Genomic DNA, 20,188 nt, shown 5'->3' on the forward strand with positions numbered 1-20,188 from the left:
TACTATCCATTTATTATCCTAACTGTGAAACAGATAGTACTGCTCTTCAGAAGGTAAAGCAGATTTTTAACTTGGGAATCCTTCTCGTTTTCTATATTAGATACAGTGTTTTTCAATTTATGTATGTTCGGATGACCTATACCAGCATACTTAGGGTACTGAATGAGTTACAACTAGCACACTAATTACCTGAATTACAAAAAATAAAAATAATTAAAAAAATGTTTGACAACCTTTTCTCTTGAAGTGCACTTAATTAAATGGATGTCTTTGTTTTAGAAAGACGACTAAAGACACGATGCTGCAGGTTTCAGCATGGATATTTCAAGAACTGTACATCTTTCTAGGAAAGCAGAAAGCAGAAATTTTACTGTCTCTTCATGCAATGTGAAATGAAAGATGACAATTTTGTTTTGGCAAGCAATTTCTCTATTTATACAAGTTTCTGACTCCTCAAAAACATGTTAAAATTACTTGGTAAAAAAATGCTGTCCACATTACCTGCATTTATCATCATTACTCCTGATACAACGCTTCCCTTGCCACATAGAATAACTGTTAATAACTAAGTAAATATGATGTTTATGCAATTACATGCCACACTGACCACTGCATTTGATAAGGAAACAATGATTTTTAAGAGCTGAACATAGAAGTCAGTTTCTTGGTCCAATATAAGTAAAAAAAAACCAACCTTATGAAATAAGCACTTAAGAGTTACCTGGTCTATGAACATGAACAACCTTTAAATGTTCAGAGCTCATGATCTTGTCTCCCCCCTCCCTTCCTATCCACAAACGATTCTCTGTACTTTCCTCAGATTCAACTGTCACTCCAAATGTATTACCATGGAAATAAAAAAAGGACAACTTTTGTTTTTAAGATGACTGCTAGTAACACAGATGGACTTTATATTGGAAAATTAAGAGCATGCCTCACTAGAACTTCCCACATTACACGCTGGCCCTGAAGTGCTAGAATCTCAACTTCTTTTTATTGCTTGTACAACCAGCATGTACAACCCTGGCCACAAAAGTTATTAAAAAAAATTAGAAAAAAATGTCCAACACAGGATCCATTGCACAAACATTTAACAAATGGAATAATTTCTTTTACAAATGTGTTTCTCTTGTATAAGAATAATTTTGTACAGAAAATAGCTCTTTATGCATTTTCAGAAATGCTAACATTTAGGTTCTCTATTCACAATGTTCGAATGCAATTTAAGATTTCAGCTATGCTTTATAGTTACCAATATCAATAAAGCAGCAATACATCATTGTCTAATATCCTTAAACTGCTTGACCTAGCAAGTACTGAGTCAGGACAGTGAAAACATTCCTAGAACCATGTTTGTTCACAAACATTCAAGTATCTTCAAACAGTGATTAAACACCTCCTGAAAGTAACACTGTAATTTATGTGTCAAGAAATATGAAATTAAACCTCAACAAGGCAGCATTACTTGCTCACGGATTATCCTGCTGGCTAATACTTGAAGAATCAAATTGAAAAGAAAGTTCAGTATTGAACTGGTTTACAGTTAGTGTGACCTTCAAAATGAGATAGCAGAAGGTATTCTAGTAAGTGTTATGCAGCATTAATACAACACTGTACATGAAATAAAAATACTTCCATTCTCTTAAGACCACAAAAGGTAGAGAAAAAATTAGTAAAATACAATATAAAAAGTAAATTTACGAAGGTTGAGAAGAAATTGAAAATCACATATATTTATATATAATGGGTAAGGATATGCTATCAAGTACATGTATTTAAACATACTCGATTTCTTTGAAGATAGTGTTATAGTCCATAAGGTATCACATGAACCTCAAACACAAAGAACACTTTTCTTCTACAATTGTTTCAAGCACCATACTTGTATGAAAATTTCCTTTGAAAATAATGAGAAGGAAATTTCTTCTTGATATACAACTTTATGCAGTCATCCTCTTTTCTTTCCTTCTCTAGGTATTTCCTAAGTTAGAATAGAAGATGTAAGCAAACAAGTTTTACATAATTCAATGGGAGAAAAAAAAAAAGGAATTTAGATTGTATTTGATTGTATTAAACATTCACATAAAGCTTAAGAGTTTGCCAGCTGTAGCCTGTGGAAATATTTTGATGATTCCATGACTCGAGATTCAAATACGTACTTACACTTAGTCAAACACAGCTATCACTCCAAGATAGCCAGACTCTTAACACATACGATTTGCAAACAAATTCAACTGGGACCAGCACACCTTAGCTCACTAATACCTCAGCACAAAGGTTGACATGTTTAATGAATCACATTATACTGGGTCATATTTCCATTCGGTTAGATGGAGAAACAAGCCCCCCTCAAAACCTCATTCCAGTGATTTTGCAAATTCTGCATAGTCAATGTATCCATCATTGTTCTTATCATCATCTCTTAAGACGTCATCTATTAGGCTAATTAGCTCTTCTTCTTTCATTGCCTGGGTATTCTCACCACCTTCCTACAACAACAGAAACAACACAGTTAACAGTTTAGCAGTGTTTCCCACATAGTGGCACATTTGACAGATTACCGACAACTAGTTTTTGTTAAGCAGCTCATGTTTGATGTTTAATGTGGCACTAAGTTTTATGTAATTATTTATTTCAATATAAGCAAATTTTACCAGTTGCAAGCTACTGAGTAATGAAGAAAACAGTATGGTAAGTACACTGTAGCTTAAAGACAGTAAAATTCTCAGTATCAGCTCTTGGGAACAAAGAGGAATACAGAAGGGGCCTTTGCACAAGAAACAGCCATTATTCTGTTCCTGATGTAGGTAGGGTTTTTTTTTTGGCCAGAGATGTATTTATCATGTTATATTTTGAATTGTAATTTTTGAAAGGTCAGTGTGAGTACTGTGTTAGCACTATCTTCCCAAGACAGTTATATCTCCATTTGTCCTTAAATGTTCATAGTTGGGATGAAAATATCTTTAGAAAAAGGCATGCTATGACTGGCTCCTGTTACATTAAGTTCGTACAAGAAGTCTCTTGCATTCTGTGTAGCCACAGCAGTAACATTTCTGAGTTGAAATCAGCAGCCTTAGGCCCTGCAGCATCACCACATGCTACTGCCATAACCTTGTTTTAGCCTAATTCCATTTTGAATAATTTTTCTCTTCTCCCCATCTCTGCCTATCAAAGTGTCCTCTCTGTCAAATCACTTCCACTCTTCATGCACACTGAAGATTGAACTACAATGGAGTCTTCTTGAACACTGTGATGTGAAATACTGTGATGAAGCCAGGACTTCTGTAAGTCAAACCAAACAGGAGATAGGTAGTCTCATTTTCAGGCCAAACTGTTGTACTGTAACTGCCCTGAAGATGTACTGTAGATTACATTAAGCTGCCTTTCAGAACTGTTTTCTAAACACACAAAGTATTACAATATTCATCTACCTCTTTGTGGACATGTGATATAGCAGTAGCAAGCTCTAACCCATCTAGCAAATTATTGCCATCGTAATCATGCATTTTGAAGTAATGAAGCTGCAGCTCTTGAGGAGACATCTCAGACTCTGGTTTTTCAATAACACCTTCCAAATGTTCCATGATGTGGCTATGGAAAACAAACAAAACAAAAAAAAACCCATGACAAAACACAACGTAACAGTTAATTATTAATTCTCTATTTACATAAAGTTTAGCCATAGATCAAACAGCTACATGGGAACTACATATCTCTAAAACACCCTGCATACTTCCTACAACTGAAAGGTATTTTTACACTGGAATGAAGAGGGTACAAAGGTTGTTTGTTACAGGTGCTGCAGTGGCCTCTGATATCTTAGACAGCTACTCCTCTTTCTTCTGGCCTACTTGACAGATTATAGAAACAACTGAAGCAGTGCCCTGAATCTCCCTCTGGCTGTCTTCCAAAGCCCAGCAACCTGAGGAAGACTGTTCCCAGTCCAACGTGAACCAGGGCATGTTATACACTGCTACCTCTCTTTTGTGTATGAAGAAGCAGGGAAGAATAAAACTCTCCCCCTACCTCTTTAAAATATAGCTTTGATTATATGATATTGATCTAGGTAGGCAAACCGCCTGTTAGTAATTATTCATACTGCAAACGGGGCTAAAGGTCCAGAGAGGCCTTCCCAGACCTCATGCCTCTTAATAAACTTAGAAAGAATGCCTCATCTCTGACTCCACTTACAGATACAACACCCTGAAGGCAGGGGGTGTCCCGGGCTGTAACCCAGCTCACCTAACCCGACTTCAGAGCAAAGCATCGAGGAGTTTACAGCTGCAGAGCACGGAACACCTACTCTTTATCCTGCACCAAGTTCCTATCGAGGCGGCCGTGCGAGGACGGGCTGTCTGCCGGGGTCTCCTCAGCCGGGACAGTGCCGAGCCATGCGGCCAGCAGGCACAGCAGCAGAGGGCTCCTCAAGCTCCTGGGGACCATCGTGGCGTCCTGGAGAAAAAGAAAAAACGCGCGCGGCCCTAAATGAGAACGGGATGAAACGGCGCGGCCGAGCCCCACAATCCCAGCCCTGCCCACGGTGACGGGGCCGAAGGTCGCGTTCAGCACCGCGGTGCCTGCGTCGATCGGGACACCGTGAAAGCAGCGCAGCTGTCGTTTCTATTTATCCCCCCCTCCCCGGCGCCCAGAGAACAGGACCGCGACCCGACCCCGCTACGCACCCGCCGACGGATGGCGGCCGCCACGCCGTGCCCAGCAGGTGGAGCCGCCCCGCGCCGGGCCCGCCACCATCACGCCCGCCCCTCTGCTACTGCGCAGGCGCAGCGCGCGAGCCCCGTCCGTTGGCCGAACCGGACGTCACAGTGGAGCTCCCGCTGACGACCAGGTGGAGGGGGAGGGAAGGGGGCGTGGGTCACAATGAGGGGCGTGGCTTTACACGGGAGGCGTGGCTTGCTCGGAGAGAGGCGGCCCGCAGTCCGACGGCGTCCTGGGAAGGAGTTGTGTTCGCCTTGTCCTGTCTTGTCTTGTCCTGTCCTGTCCTGTCCTGTCTTGCCGCGTTTGGATGGTCTTTCAGCCCAGGGCTGTCGCTGGGCTGGGCTGGCGCAGGGCGCCCGAGCGCGTTAAGATGGCAGCCAAGAGCCTGCTGTCGCATGTGAAGCTGGAGGGGGAGATTGAGCGGTGCCGGGCGGAGGGGCACTGGGGGCAGCTTCGGCTCCTGGTGCAGCAGCAGCTGCTGCCACCGGCACGCACCCGGCGGAAGGTGGCGGCGGGGGGCACGGAGGAGACGGGTAAGCCTCCGCGCTCGGCGGGTCGGAGCTCCGCTGCGGGGGGGCCGAGCGGGGCGCTCCGTGTGCGGGTCTTCGCGCCCGGCGGAGTGCTGTGGTGGAGCCCCCGTCCCCAAGCCTCAGTGCCCCGAGCCGGCTGGCTTCTGGGCTCCTGTCCGGGCTGAAGCTCACAGCTGTCGTTGGGAGCGCCGTTGGGACCTCCGCTCGCTCCCTGAAGCGTACGAGAGTTCGGTTGACCTGAAGGCGTTATCTGTTGATTTGCAGCCACGTCACCCCTAGCACAGCATGAACTGTGCTGTCAGAGCTAAAGGATCTTATCAGGGAGAAATCTTCAAGTTAAAAGGAAGTGTCATGAGGTTTCCAGTTGCGCAAAGTTAGTGCAACTCCCCCCCCCTCCCTCCACTTACTTCTTAGTGTCTCCAGGAGTTACTGTTTCCGTGTCTTGGAATGGTGTATTCTTGTCTTTAATGCTATTTAATCGCTACTGTAAAGTTACCAAAAAGAAAACCATTCTTGAGTGATCGACACTAAGCGATGTGTCTTGTTGATTAATGTGTGCTTTCAGAGGACTATGGGAGTATGCTGCTTGCAGAAGCTCTGCTGGAAGAATGCTTGAAGGAAAACTTTGTCAAACTGAAGGACTCCATTCCACTGACAGAAAGGAGTGAGCCAAAACTGAGTGAGGCTAAGCAGCGTCTGACCAATATCTTAATCAGAGGAAAACTGCGAGTAAGTGGGCTCTGTCATGGTAATTCCTGTTAATCTGGTGCTGTTCTCATGCACTCGTTAACCTGACAGGAGGTGCTAACGTTGCCTTATTGTGTCCCTCTGTGTACAGTGCTGTATTTATAGGTATTTCTAATGTACTGGTAGTTCAGTGCCCCTTTGCAATGTCTTCTGATGGATGTAGTGCATCCAAACAGATGATGTACTACTACATGTATGTACTGTTTATTTATTAGGAAGATGTGAAGCTCTCGGCAGCAGTGGGACATGACCACAGAACAGTGTTGCTGGGAAAGCTCATATGCTGCACCTTTTGCTGCTTGTGGGCTGAGGGGACTGTGTGTGCACTTCAGCAGCTCCTCATGGATGTGGGACCTGCTACGAGCAGCTGCTGGGTGCCTGAGGTTGTAGTGGAGGTCCAGGGTTACAACCTTGCATTGTTCTCAGCCTCTGCCAGAGAAAATTTATTTCGGAGAAGGTTTATTTTGTGATCTGGGTGCATAGTTTGTAGCTGCACGTCAACTAAGCTGGAGAGCTTTAGGAGAGTTTCAAGACTGCATCAGTGATTGCTGGTGTCTTTGGGCACGCGGTTGCAAAAGAAGTCTTATGAATTACAACAGCCTGAAGTTCTAGACTTGTATTACTTTTGGTCCTGAAACTTACAGGCTAGTTATCCTAGAAGTGTATGTTATACTTTGATTGCTTGCTGTGGAGCACGTGCTCAGCGTTTGTTTTTTTTTGTTGTTTTGTTTTTTTCCCAGGGTATTCCTTGTTAACTTCTTGAAAGTCAGTGTATTTAAAAAACAGAAGGTTAGGGAAGGAAGTGTAATTCATCCAGGTTTGTAGTTCAGCCCCAGTATCGGACAGGACCACTGAATTTTCTCAGGTCTTGGTGTTAGGTTTGGCTTCAGGAATTGCAACTCTTGTTTGTTTCTTTCTTAGTGATGACTTAGCTACTCACATGGGATTGGGCCTATACTGACTGCGTGTGTTGAGAAAAGAAGGGCAGAGGGTTAGGAACCACTTTATGCTTTCTGAAGCGTGAGAAAGGACTGAATGTTAGTATTTTACTGAGTTGCTTTGTGTTTTTCTTTTCTTTGTCAGTTTGTATGGATATTCTCCATTTTTAGGAACCTTGTCAAATGTTAGAGAAAGAGATGGTGTATCTGCCATTTCTACCTTGATAAAATTTGGGAGCTTTCCTGGTATTTAATTAAATGTATGGAGGAGAGGGTAGCAGATGACTAAAAAGCACTTTCTTCCTAATTTTAAAGCAGGGGATTTACTTGATGTGTACATGGCTAGTTCTGACACTGGTAGGCTTTTATGTGTTAGGAGTGGCTGGCAAAAGAACAGAATAGAGTCAGCTGCTTCAGAGTAGTTCCTTGGCCTTTGTATTTTGCTGCTCTCACTAGCATATCCCAAAAATCAGTAGACGCTTAAATCCTTCCTATTCCAACCTGTGTAGCTGGCAAGGTCAAGAATAAAGCATTTTTAAGTTGCTTGATTTGTTCTGAAGTACCTCATTTGTGCTGTTATTTTACCATGTATTCACTCTTTTCTTTCCCCCACCTCCTTTTCAGCCTAAGTATACGACAGAAGCTATGCTGATCCTTGGAAAGCTTCATTATGTAGAAGGATCCTACAGAGATGCCATCAGCATGTATGCAAAAGCAGGAATCGATGACCTCTCAACAAAAGATAAATGTTTGTACATGCTGCGTCTGGTCGCTGAAGCCTTTGTTATTAAAGGTAAAGTGTATATTTGAAGTGTGCTGCTGAGGTTGTTCCAAGACTGGAACAGAATTAAGGCAGTGCTGTACCTTTAGAAAATCCTACTGGCTGTGGTCTGAGTAGTTTAATTTTAAAGGCATTATGGAGTCTTAGTCCATGGTTTTTAAAATTGGCTGACTTGCAAAGAAAAGCTTGACATTGGAAATTGTGTGGTAACTGTTGGCTGTGAGTCAGCAGTGCACCTATGCTTGTGTTTGGGGGAAAATCTAAATCAAGCATTCAGCTTAATTGGGGCCTGTGTTTTCTCTTAGAGTTCATCCACTTCTAAATGTTAATGATTTCTGTGAAATTAATAAGGACAGTGTTAACAAGCTTTAAACTCTGAACTAATGCGATTTGTGCTTTCAAAGCAGGTAGTATATTTTTGCAGCGTACATCATGCAGCGTCAGACCTGATGTACAAACAGGAGTCTCCTTCCCTTTTTATTTCTACAAATGTTGTGCTGAGAGTTGTTAATGAAAACTGTTTCTGTCGATAGTGAAGGTGCGTCTCAGTTTTGAATTGATGAAAGGAAGGCTCTAGTTGGTTATTGACTTGAGGGGGAGGAAAGATCAGTAGCCTTCTCCTTTGTTTGCTTTCGGTTTCTTTATAAATGTTGCTCAAGTACTGCTACCTATCTACTGCTTTCTACTCTTTTCAGCATTTCCACCAGCTAATTAGGTGAATGAGAACTCTGTGATGATCAGATACCTTCAACTGGTATGTAAAAAGAGTGATGCCAAATCAACCCAACATACTCAACATACTGTTTGCCTGGGCTGCTAATATTACTGATAATAATTCGGGTGTTTCGTGGTCTCACACATTTGTTCACCTTCTTTTTGTTGTTGTTTGTTTTTTGTTTTTGAAAACCTGTTTTTGCTGCCTTGCTTGCTTTGGTTATGTTTGCTGTGGCACTGGTTGAACTGCTTGGCTAATGAGCTTTTGTGGAGTAGGACTAATTTACTTGTAACTTGCACTAATGCTTGCATGGTACAGAGGAGTGAGTGACTACTAGTCCATTTTTTTGCAGGGTTTTTTGTTTGGGTGGTTGATGTTTTTTGCTTTTATTGACTGACTAATGGTGTACTCAGCCTTTCTGGGAATTGGATATGGCCTTTGGTGAGATGAGAGAATAACAAGGTATGAATGAATGCTGACAAAATAACATTGCTCCTGGAAGACTTCTGTGGTAGTTGATGACCACGCTTCCTTATGAAGATACAGGGAGCGGAAATGTTTACCTCAGAGGATCAGGCTTTAATTTTTTTTATTTTTTTTCCCAACAGTTTAGTGTGGAATACAAATGTTTTTTTTTTGCATGTGTGTGTGTATGTAAACCATGATGTGCTCCCACTATTGCAATGTCATCTCTTTGCCATCCCATTCCATAGTGTTAATCCTCCATGACAATTATTTTCAGATTAGCCAGGATATCGGGGGTATATAGTAAGTCCCTTGATATTCTACCAAAACTTTTGACCAAAAAGTCCAGCAGAATGGAGCTTGCTCAGCTCTGAAGAAAGTGCTCACTCCTAGGATGACCGTTTCTGCATTCTGTGTGATTGACATACCAGTTTTACAGAGGCAGGTGTTAGAAACTTGCAGAGGAAACTGTGACAGAAACAGTGTGGATTTACATTTTCCTTTCAAAATGCATCTGCCCAGGCTACAGCTGTAGGACAAATAGCAGAGCATGAATTTGAATGACTTAAAATTTACTTATATGTTAGTATAAAGACTTTTTTTATTCCCTTTTTTTTTTCATTTGGTGTCTGTAGAAATTCTGTTGATTCATAGTGCCTCTGGTTGAACTGCTGTTAGCTTATACAAGCTGAAACCTCCTCTAAGGTTAACATTTCTGCAGGGTTCACTAATGCAACAGTCCAGAAAAGCCAGAGTCCTGTCTTTTTCTGCTTGGATTTCAGGGACTTCCTTTCTCTGCTTAATTTTTCATTCTGATCTTTCCTAATGATAGGAACGTGTCAGAATACCCATGTTCACCCAGTAGCACACCAGAGCTTATCACTTTATAGTATAGATGTGAAACCACCTTGGTTTCTGTGTGTGTAGTACTGTTTTCAAGGATAGTGGAGGAATGGTCACGGAAGAAAAAAAATCAAATCAAAGGCATTCACACTTAAACATTTTAATGTTGGAAACAAACTAAAATGCAGAGTGAAAGAGGTGGATATGCTTGGCAGGAGCTGTGCAAATGCAGTATGTGGTAAAAAATGGAACACAAGACAGTAAAACTATTGCTTGAGCACCTTTTGAATTCCATAGTACTGAAGGATGGACACTTAGCTAAGTCTGAGGTGCCTCTGAGGAATGGTAGCAGGTGGTAGATTGGTGTTATGGTAAGAAGTGATACAAATTTGCAGCCCTATGATTGAGCTGTAGAAGTTGAACATGGAAGTTCTCTTGCTTGCCTTGCTCTATAGGCTTCCAACCAAGATGCATTCGTGTATTGGATGAAGAAGTTGTTTATGACTGTTAGGGCTTGAGCTGCTGACAGGATACAGGATAAATGTTAGAGAGAGTAAGATTCTTTCAGTTTCTAAGCGGATGGCTTCTGCTTGTTCTGTTCCTAAATCTCTGCACTGACAGGAGAGGAGCACATCACAGTCCTCCAGACACTGAGTTGGAGCACTAACGATAGTGTGATTCTTAGCAATGACCTTATTAATCTGCGTTGTGAGTTCATGGGTGGTTGGACTGTATGTTTCTCTCTCCTTCCTCATCTTCCATGAGATTAATTCTTCCTTAAAACTTCTATGTGGTTCGTAGTATAGCAGGTAATAGATGCAAACAGTTCTGCCTGTTGTAAGAAACATTATCGAGTAATAAAACTTGCTTGTATATTGCTCACCTAAATTGCCTGGTTGTAGAATATCTGTCTGAATAAATTAGTTTTTGTACTTACATGGTGTTTAATGCCAAATATATTTCAATAAATTAGGGTTTATAGGTTCCTATATTTTTTATTTGGAGGTTTTCATTCCCTAGCTCACATCACTGATCTCTGCAGAAATGTGAATGGAGTAATTTCTTGCTTGATGATATTGCTGCTTCTGGTATTTGGCTTTTTACAGCCAGTGTCATTGAAATAAGTTTCGTGTAGACAATCAAAGTTCATTAAGCTGGTTGTAAAGATAAAAAGTTTGAGTTGTGGAGAACTGAAGTGAGTTGCTTTCTGTCATACTGTGAGTCAGTGGCAAAACTGAAGAAAGGAAGGAGGAAGATGATCTCCATGGCTAACTTGTCTATTGACTTAGTCGTTTTCTGTAGCATTAAGAGCCATTTTAGGCTATTCTAGAGTAGGTTTTATACATATATATGTAATAGTATGAAAAAGATATAATGTGTATTGCACACTGGTGCTGTTTGGGTTTTTTTGGATTAGTCCTAATGGAAATGTGCTCTCTCCTCTTTTGTTGCTCCAAAACTTGGTGTGAGTGCAGGGAGGTGGCACACAGAGAGATCTGAAACCTCTTTTGTTTGGGAGCTGCATGGTGCATACCCCCTTCCAGGCAACCAATAGACTTCTATCTGAATCAGTGTAAATCAGTGGTGAAATAGGACTGCAAATGGTTTCTATCTGCTGTCGTGGAAAACAGGGTTGAAAGTCCCACTGCCTCTTTGTCTCCCTTTGTCCATCCTCCAGTAATTTTTGTGTCATTACTGCCGATTTCAGCTCAGTGTGGGAGATCAGGTCTGAATCTCTGTACAATCAGAAGCTGGCCATGCTGGGGTGACTCATGGCTTCCTCACTTGGTGTCTGATACAGGTGGAGTGAAGGCCTGGCTCAGCAACAGCTGGAAGAAGGAGGCTGTGGGGTAACAGGCTTTTGGGAGGCTAAGGAAGGCTGAGCTGAATCCCTATTATGTTGATTTTTAAAGGCTTGAGTTTTTTGAAGACCTTAGAAAAGAGTCCCGTTGTATTAAAAGGTTTAAGTATGAACTCAGCCTCTTTGGATCTCAGAAAAATCCATGTGGAAGAGGCTGTTAAATGATGTTATGACTGTGAGAGGTCTTGGTGAGTTTGTGTTTTGCTACAAGTCAACCACAAATTACATGTATAAGACTTTTTTTTTCAGTCCAGTGGCTTAGAGAACTCTTTTATTTTGTCCTTTACTCTACTTTAGCCATTTGAACTTGTTCAAGAGCGGTAATGTGACACTCCTGAAGAACTGTAAGGTCACAGTGCTAATGCTGCTGGATTGAGCCATGCATGTGCTTCAAGTTAGCCACCATAGACTGATGGCAGCAGAGCTCTGAGCCCAGCACATCAGGGCTTTTCCTTGAAAATGCACCTAGAGTTCTGAGTTTACATCAGCTCGCTGTGGGTTTTCAGGGCATTTTATTTGTTTAGTCACATTTAGAACAAAGTGCTGATCTCATGTTTTCATGTTTCTTGTAAGGTTGTGTCTTTACAACTTCCAAGGTGAGGTTAGTATTGCTTGGAGAGAGATTTTTCTGCTTTCTCCCTGGGTAAAATCTGTCTTGGATTTGCAAAACTGGAAGTGATTGAAGGTTATAATAGTGTCGTGGATGGAAAATGGCATCACAAGGAAATGGAAAAACAAATCTTGTAAGAAATAATAAAAAGGTGGATCTTTTAGTCAGATAATTTTAAAACTATGCTCTTGGTTTTAGCTGTGATTCTTAGATGGACCAATTTATACCTCATTTTTTTAAATCATCTATTATTTTAAACTTCATTTGTGCTTGTTCATTTAATTCTTATGGTATTTCTTGTTGATCTGAGAAGCTATTAAAACATGTGGGTTTGCATTCAGTAAACATAACTTTGGTATTATGATTTTTTCTTTCAAGCTAATCAGAAGGTACTTCACCTGTTTGTTCATGTGCTTCAGTAAAGTCTTTGACATTTGCTTATATGTGTTTCATCATTTTTTAATACTGTTTTCATGGCTAATTTCCTAGGTGAAATTTATATTCAGCTACATTTCTTTGGAACCTATAATAACATGTCCATTTAAAAATGGCTTTATTGCAAAGTTAACTTCTGATAAATCTGCTTTTTTTTTCTTGCTCATTACATAATTAAAGAAAATATTTTCAGTTAAATGAATTTCACTTGGAACAGGCAGTGTTTGAACTCAATGCTTGTGTTGAGTTAGAAGTGGTAGACTTCTAACTGTGCATGCATTTTTTTTTAATATATAGATTAAAAGTGGAAAATAACCTTTCCCATTCGGTTTTATTGGCTGTATTTGATTCATCAGCTTTGAAAAGCTGTTTGTTTGAATGAATGGGGAGTGAGATGAAGGGAGAAAAGAGGAGGTTGTGTTTGATATATAGCTTTAATTTTTTTTTCCTTCATGGAAGAGATCCCTTATTTTAAAGACTAATTTCAAGACTTCATCAAATTTGAACTTCAGATCCTAAGGCCTTAACTTTTGCAGTTTTTTTTCTTACTTAATGCTGCCCATTGCACACTACAAAGATTAGTTTTGTTCAAATAATTAGTGCACATTGTGGGCTTAACTCAAGCAGCCATTCTTCTAAGTAGAGCCCTTCCAAAACCTGAATTTCCAGTTAACTTCTCCAGTGTGGCATTTCTATGTACGTGGTCTTTGTTGAATGAGATGGCAATACTCAAACTATTGAGTGTACCAGTAACAGTGACTGGAGTAATTTTGATTACAAGCAGTATGAACTGTTGCGAGTGCAGATAAACAGAGTTTAGAAATACTGTGTGGTTTCACAGGGTCACAGTCTATTTTGTAATCCTCTTCTCAGAGTGAATGTACGCCTTGGATTTCTTTGTGCTAGAAACGCGTTTAGTCCAAGTGACATTTTACAAACATGTTCCAGGCTAGTTGTGTACTTTCTCAGTTTGCCCTTTTTTTCTGATGGCATAGAAGCTTGCATAGTGCACTCTCCTTTCCCAAACTAGCATTTAGAATGCTATCCTGACTTCTTGATGCCAGAAAAACACCACCACCATCACATCTAACCTAATGACTATGCATATTGTTTTGCTTGGTATCGTTCCATAGCCCAATCGTAAGAGTTCAAGTTCTTCAAGAAAATCTTTTTTCTAGTGCCTGAGATTCTCACATTGCTCTCTTTTTGCTATGTAAGGATGTGGCTTGCCTTGACAAGTGAGTCAAATGCAGAAGGAGATTATTGGAAGGGTGATGACACTTTTCCATGTTCAAATAAATCATTTTCCTTGTCCTTTCTGGGCAGTAATAAAAGATAGTAAAAGCATGTTGTAATTGCATGTGTCAAGATAAAGATGATCCATTCCTGCATTACTGTATGTTAGCCCTGTGACTTTAAGGAAGACTTACAGTTCTGTTGTGGTACAAAGGGGGAACTCAGCTCTTCCTCTGTTCTTCCAGCGCTGCCCCCCACCTTATGTGCATCCTGCCTGCATTGCTGCTTTTGGCTGACAGGGCGACAACTTGCTGTAATGAACCTGTAGAGCAGAAATGGGCAGTAGGCTGTAAGAGGCAGGAAAAATCCTGAGAGCACAAATTCACTCCCTACTTCCCCCCATTGATTTCTATGTCAGTATGGCACAATTGACAGCACGGCCTGCTTACTGTAGGCTTTTACTTGAGGGATTCTAACTGTTCTCTACCATGCAGTTCAGACCAGGAGAGCTGTTATCTTAACATATACTGACTTAGCTGGGACCCTGGTTCACTGCTCTGGAACCCGCCAGCCTTGCAGGCAGCATTGCTGGCTGATATAAGATTGTGTGGTGCAACCTGATGCTGAAAACTGCCTGAGAATAAGATATTTTGCTGGCAGAACTTGTTTTCACTTTTGCTTAATAAAAACTGCCTCTTTTAAATGCTGATCCATATCAGAGGAAGAGACTTTGTTCTGTATCTCTTGTATACTTCAAAGTGCTTCTGCTTGCAGTTATGTCAACTAGACAGGGAGCATGCTATTTATTTGAACTGGAATCAGGGTAGCTGTCTGATAAGCAAAAGCCCTGCTTTGTAGATGCAAGTCCTTTAAGTTGTAATCCTGTTTTCTCTCTTCTGCTCCAGAAGTACATATCGAAGTGTACTCTGGTTCAGTGACTGCACTTTTACACAATAACTTTCTCACTAGTGCTGCTGCCTGGCAGTTATGCTTTGAGCCCCAACAGTACATCCCACTGCTAGGTCATCAGCACAGCCGCTCTCTGCTGTGTTCCATCCACTTTCCTACTTTCCTTTAGTAGAGAAGAAGGCTTTCCTACTTCTCCAGTTCTGCCTGCTGCGTTTAGACTAGGGAAGAATGTATGAAATCCATGAAAGTATGTGGATGATGCTGACCGAGTCAACAAGTGGTGAGAAGATGCTGCTCTCACTTGTGTGCGACACTCCAGCAGAGCCATCTCCTCCACTGCAGTTGGCTGGGTCATGGGATGGAGGTGTTGTGGTACAAACCAGGGATGTACAAACGCTCCATTGGTGTTCAGAAAGAAAATACGTATGTTGCTTTGAAAGTAATTTCTACTTATTTCCATGCAACAGATACAGGAAATGCAATAGCACTATCTGGTACAGCAAATTCTCAGCTACAAAGTGCTATTTTTCAATGTGGTCACCTCTGTTAGATGTTCATTTTCCCAGCAATGAACAAGAGCCCACATGCTGTGCTCACGAAAATCTGCACCCATGAAAGTGATCTCCTGTTTCACAGCTGCTATGGTGGCATCACTCACTACGTCACTGTACTCACATCCACTGTTTGTTCTCCATAAATGTTGATGAATGTCAGCGGATGCCATTTTTTTGCATGGAGGAGTTCAGACACACCTTTGCTTTATCTGCACTTCCATGTCGAACACCGTTGTGTCAGTCTGCCCTTCTGCTGCCATCTGATGTACAGCAACAACATGTAATGGAATATTGACAGGAAGGTTCAGTCTCTACTGCTGTATCACTAACACCTGCCCCAGATGCTGTGGGCCGACATCGTATAATAGGGACACTGCTTTTGGAGCAGCCCTTGTGCCTTAAGATTTCCATAAAGAAGCTGTGGATTGCCGTTAGTGCTAATAATGCATAAAGAAGTGAGCAATAGAAAAATGGCAGAGCTGACACTTCTCTTAGTATGAGCTTTTTATTAGCCCCATACTGCAGTTGTTGCTTTAACCTTGTAATCAGATCACACTAGCAGTGTTTGAAGTCCAGCCACATTCAATTCATTACTTCAAAAATTTAACTGAACCTCGTGATAAATTTTTAGCAGCCTCTTTTGGGATTTCTTTCTCAATAGTAAAAAGGCCAAACCATGTACCATCGAGGGAGCACTTGTTCTTCCTGCTGTGGTAAATGGCTGAAAAAATACATGGAAGAAAATACTGTCACAAGCTAAAATGTATTCCTTTGTTAGCAAATAAATACTCTGTGTGGGATTTGAAGAAAGCTGCTGAGAGAAAGATGCTGGAGAAGATACTGTAAGCCATAAATGACTTCCTCAATAAAAGCAATGTTTCTGGGAAAAAAAAACAAACATGCACACTGGTGGAACTACTGCTTTGATGTTAATGAAAAGATGGTTTCTAGTGTAAGGTTGCAGAAATGGCATCAAAAGAAATATGTTATCAGTGGCATGTAAGATTTTGCAGCAGAGAAACCAAGAAGTGCACGGAGTGGTCCAGGATTTTATCAGTGTGGTAGTTCTGTAGTCACAAAACCTTTAAGCAGTAGAATTTTTGCAGTACTTTGTGATGCAGGGGGAAGTGAGCAAGAACATCTTTCACCAGAAACTCACTGGTTTTATTGTGGCAAAGTGCTTAAAGGAGATGTTCAACATAAAGGTATTTGACAGAAAGATGAGTGTTCCAAATTTGCTCACCTTTCTGTGATGACAAATGGCTGTCATTAGCTCACTACCTAGCAGGCATTTAAAAAAAGCAAAAACCCAGCATGTTTTATCTGTCCATTTGAGGCAGAGATGATGTTTTAATGACTGAGGAAGTAACTGGAACTGTTTTTACAGCAAATGTTTGCAAATGTTTCCATTGTTATCTGTTTGTTATTTATGTGTTTATTTTTGCTGTAGGTGCTGAAAATGCTACATACACTCTTTATCTGTACAGAAATTTCTAACCTATTTAAAAACTGTCCAAATAAAGAGTCTCGGTGAATTTGGAACCCATTTGTTGGTAATGTTGCTTGCACAGCCAACGGATTCACACCAGGAAGGTGAAAATATACTAGGTGAATTTAAAATTAAGAAGAAATTTAGTCAGTGCAGCCAACAGTGTACTTGTTCCTTTTGGATCTGCATGCCTTTGTCAGCTCTGACAGCCATTAAAACCGAGTATGGAATTAAACTGAAGTTAGAATTGGACCTTTCAGTCTTTATATCAGTGTTAACCAAAATTCTGTTGTTTTTTTTCCAAAAAAAGTGGAACCATAACTCAGCACACAGCTCTCTCTAAAAATATAATTCCTATTTTTCAAATGACAAAAAAAGTGTTGTGTGGTGTTGATGAGATTGAAGGATTTTTTTTCTTTATCTCATTCTTTAAATTATGTTTTTTGTATGTTTTATTATGTGCACATTATATTAGGTTAGCAGTATCAATATAATTTATAAATTACTTACTGGATATGCTTGCTCAGTAGGATAAGGATGTGTGATCAAAAAGTTTGGAGACTGCTCTGTTGTCGGTTAAAGTCCAGGTTCAAAGATCTGCTGTGAAGCTGCAGAACAACTGGCTTCCAGGCGTCACATCTTGATATGCAGCTTGCTGGCTTACGGCCAAGGTAACCTGTCTGTGTGGCTATGAGCACAGATGTGCCTTGCATTGCAGGCTGGGACTCATGCTTTTGGCTGAGTTCTATGTCCACCGTAAGCTCTTTTTTGAGTTCCTGTAGATGTGCTTGACACAGATGTAATACCAGGCCACATGGAAGCCTGTCTTAGAATGAAAATGACAAGAGCCGTGAGTAGACTGATATATCCCTCCTAGTTAGTAGGAGTAATGCTGCTGTTTGGGGAACTAGGTTATGAATTGGAAGAAGCAAGCTACCTTAGTGTGCTCTTCTCCCTAGTAGTTATGCAGTCTTCATCTATTCACAAAGGCTTAAAGACTTGCCTGGGTAAAGCCCTGATGCTGACCCTTCTTTAAGCAGCGGGTTGGACCATAAACCTCCCAGGACCACATCAACCTGAATTTTGCTGTGATCTCTGTTGCTGAGAATAAGCCCTCATGTCTGTTTGCACATGTGTTTTCCAGTTCTTTTAATAACATCACTTCAGAGCACTGGAGGCATGTAACACATTCTCTTCTTTTGGGAAGGACTGGGTGAGATGAAGCTGGAAATAACCCTTCCTAAAATGTACCCATTCAGGTTTCCATGAATGAAAGCAGTGCATTTCAACTCTAGGAAGGAATTTATTCCGTCTGTGACAACTCTTATATGCCGTATGGTGTGGTTTTTTTCTGACATAAATGCAAATTAACTTCAGAACAAGCAAAAATTAGAGAGATAAAGAGCCAGATATATATATATATATATATAATTTTTTTTTGGAGAAACAGAGGAAGTGGATAGAAGCCTTTCCTTTATTCAGGAAGGAAATGTAGTGCTCCTGTACATAGAAAGCTGCTGCCTCTGAAGTAGGTAGAGAGAGCTTATTTTTTAATGAAAGATCTTTCTTTAACTTGAGCCGTATCCATTAGAAAACTGTATGTTCAGTATGTAAAATGTTATTGTGATATGTATTTGCATATGTTTGTTTATTTAAATTTGGGCATCTGATTTATATGAGAAAAATCTCAGTATAGGTAAGTTACAAGTTGGTGTTGTCTTAAAGTAACTGATTTTAAAAAAATTCCTAACCAGCTATACAGAAAGCATGTGGCTTTATGCTTTACCCATAAGTTAATTCGATCTCAGCAGGAGCTGTGCTTTGCTAAGTCCCGTGTGGCAATACCACGCAGTTAGTGATTTTCTGCGTCTCTTGGGAAATTGATTGAATTAAAAATTCATGCAATTCTGCAAAGGTTTTTTCTTTGCTGATAACCGGGGAATGGAGAAGAATTTGTGGAATTTATGCTGTCAGAGCTGGAGGGTATCCACATGCACCTTGTGTGAATTTCTAACTGTTGGGACTTTGCACTGTGAGAGCTGAACTGATGGCTACAGAGTAGGGAGTTTGTTTTGTTTTGTTCTTCATTTTTATCTGCTGCATTTGCTGTCTGCCTGCTCTGATTTTTCTTCTTGTATTTCTGTAGTAGGGAAGAATACTCTGGTTCAGATTCTGCAGATGATCTTACACTGATAACATCGGGTCAGCACATACAATATGAGCAGGAAGAACTATGACTAATTTCACATCATGTGGGTCATTATTCCTTCTTGCCCTTTGCAAGTGGAAAAATGTGTGCAGTGTAGCATACTGTCTCTTTTCAGTATGTTACATGTTGCTCTGTGGTTACTGTAGCAAGAAATCTTTTTGGAAATGTTGATATTCCCATCTCTGTTCTGCCCCACCTCTTTTTGTGGCTGCACAGATGGGTATGTTTGTTGTCAGTCCCTTGGTGCTGGCAAAGGCTGCTTGCTTTCCTCCCCCACATCAGAGCTTAAAGATGTAGCTCCTTGCAGTGGGTGGCAGCGTGTATGTAAATGGTTTTTGTCAGCCTGTTCTCTGTGTGACATCTCCCACGATGGCCACCCCCACGCAGACGGTGCTAGGGTGGCTCTTGCAGCATCCTGATAAGATGCAGCATGTGCATGGATGTCAGTGGGTTGTACCACGTTTTTTTCAGGGTTCTCGTCCAGCTTTGTACTTAAGGAGTGGTGACTCTGAAATGTAGCACTTCATTGAATTTATTTTTGGTTAAGGTGGATGGCTCGAAAGTCGGAGGTGAATAAAACTGAGTCAGATCTGACAGTAATATTTGTAAGTTGATTTAGCTTTACCACTGGATGTTTTCTCTTTCTGTTTTGAGTTAACATCCTCTTTTCCCCCTCGGAACATAACAGGGTGAGGAGAAATTTTAAAATAGTTGGGAAAAAATCATGATGTAAAGCCAGAGGCTTCAAAGTGGATTGGAGGACAAAATCTGTTGGATTTGTCCTATACAAGATGGATGTCAGTAGAAAGGAGACAACACAGAACAGCTGTTAGTGCAAGGCAGCAAGATAATTGTGCCCAGGATTTTGTGCCCAGTGTGGGATACTCATAGGTGCTTCTCCTAGGCAGGTCCTGGAGAGGGTGTGCCGTGGATCCCTGATTTGGGAAAAGGCAGTGGGGAGCCACCTCCTGAACTCTCACATGTGGGGCTGCTTCTTCCACTGAAGTAACCACTCGTGTCTGTCCCAAATGCAGAGCATGAGACAGGGAAACTCCTAGTACAGTTACCAAGGGGACAAAACAGAAACTTTGAATGTGAAAAATAAACAAAGCTAAAACTGTCTAGGAGTCTCAGACTCCTCTAGAATGAG

At 41.0% G+C, this 20,188-nt stretch overlaps 2 protein-coding genes across 4 annotated transcripts in view; one reads left to right on the forward strand and one right to left on the reverse strand.

Moving 5' to 3' along the window:
• Nucleotides 1-1,397: 1,397 nt before the first annotated feature.
• MCFD2 (multiple coagulation factor deficiency 2, ER cargo receptor complex subunit) lies at nucleotides 1,398-4,763 on the reverse strand. Its single transcript, XM_065754984.1, has 4 exons — nucleotides 4,683-4,763; nucleotides 4,304-4,452; nucleotides 3,432-3,591; nucleotides 1,398-2,489 (listed from the first exon to the last, which is right to left on the reverse strand). The coding sequence occupies exons 2-4, from the start codon at nucleotides 4,441-4,443 to the stop codon at nucleotides 2,358-2,360; spliced, it is 432 nt and encodes a 143-aa protein (XP_065611056.1). The 5' UTR covers nucleotides 4,444-4,452; nucleotides 4,683-4,763; the 3' UTR covers nucleotides 1,398-2,357.
• A 306-nt stretch (nucleotides 4,764-5,069) lies between these two features.
• Nucleotides 5,070-20,188, forward strand: part of TTC7A (tetratricopeptide repeat domain 7A) — a 158,911-nt gene continuing 143,792 nt past the window's right edge. For all 3 annotated transcript variants that reach the window (XM_065754827.1, XM_065754837.1, XM_065754846.1), the window contains exons 1-3: nucleotides 5,070-5,249; nucleotides 5,812-5,975; nucleotides 7,556-7,724. In XM_065754827.1, the coding sequence (XP_065610899.1) occupies nucleotides 5,087-5,249; nucleotides 5,812-5,975; nucleotides 7,556-7,724 (496 nt within the window). In that variant the 5' untranslated portion in view covers nucleotides 5,070-5,086. The remainder of the gene's footprint in view (nucleotides 5,250-5,811; nucleotides 5,976-7,555; nucleotides 7,725-20,188) is intronic.

The sequence above is a fragment of the Cyrtonyx montezumae genome, unplaced genomic scaffold, assembly GCF_038088225.1.
Source record: "Cyrtonyx montezumae isolate F1298 unplaced genomic scaffold, pur_monq_1.0 scaffold_0, whole genome shotgun sequence".
NCBI lineage: Eukaryota > Metazoa > Chordata > Aves > Galliformes > Odontophoridae > Cyrtonyx > Cyrtonyx montezumae.

What these genes read in the sequence shown, in the direction of transcription:
- MCFD2 (XM_065754984.1), bottom strand. Translation starts at nt 4,443, where the DNA reads ATGGTCCCCAGGAGCTTGAGGAGCCCTCTGCTGCTGTGCCTGCTGGCC. An exon ending in AACTTGGTGCAGGATAAAGA is followed by an intron (nt 3,592 to 4,303) that starts GTAGGTGTTCCG and finishes TGTTTTCCATAG; the next exon opens with CCACATCATGGAACATTTGG. An exon ending in TATCACATGTCCACAAAGAG is followed by an intron (nt 2,490 to 3,431) that starts GTAGATGAATAT and finishes CTGTTGTTGTAG; the next exon opens with GAAGGTGGTGAGAATACCCA.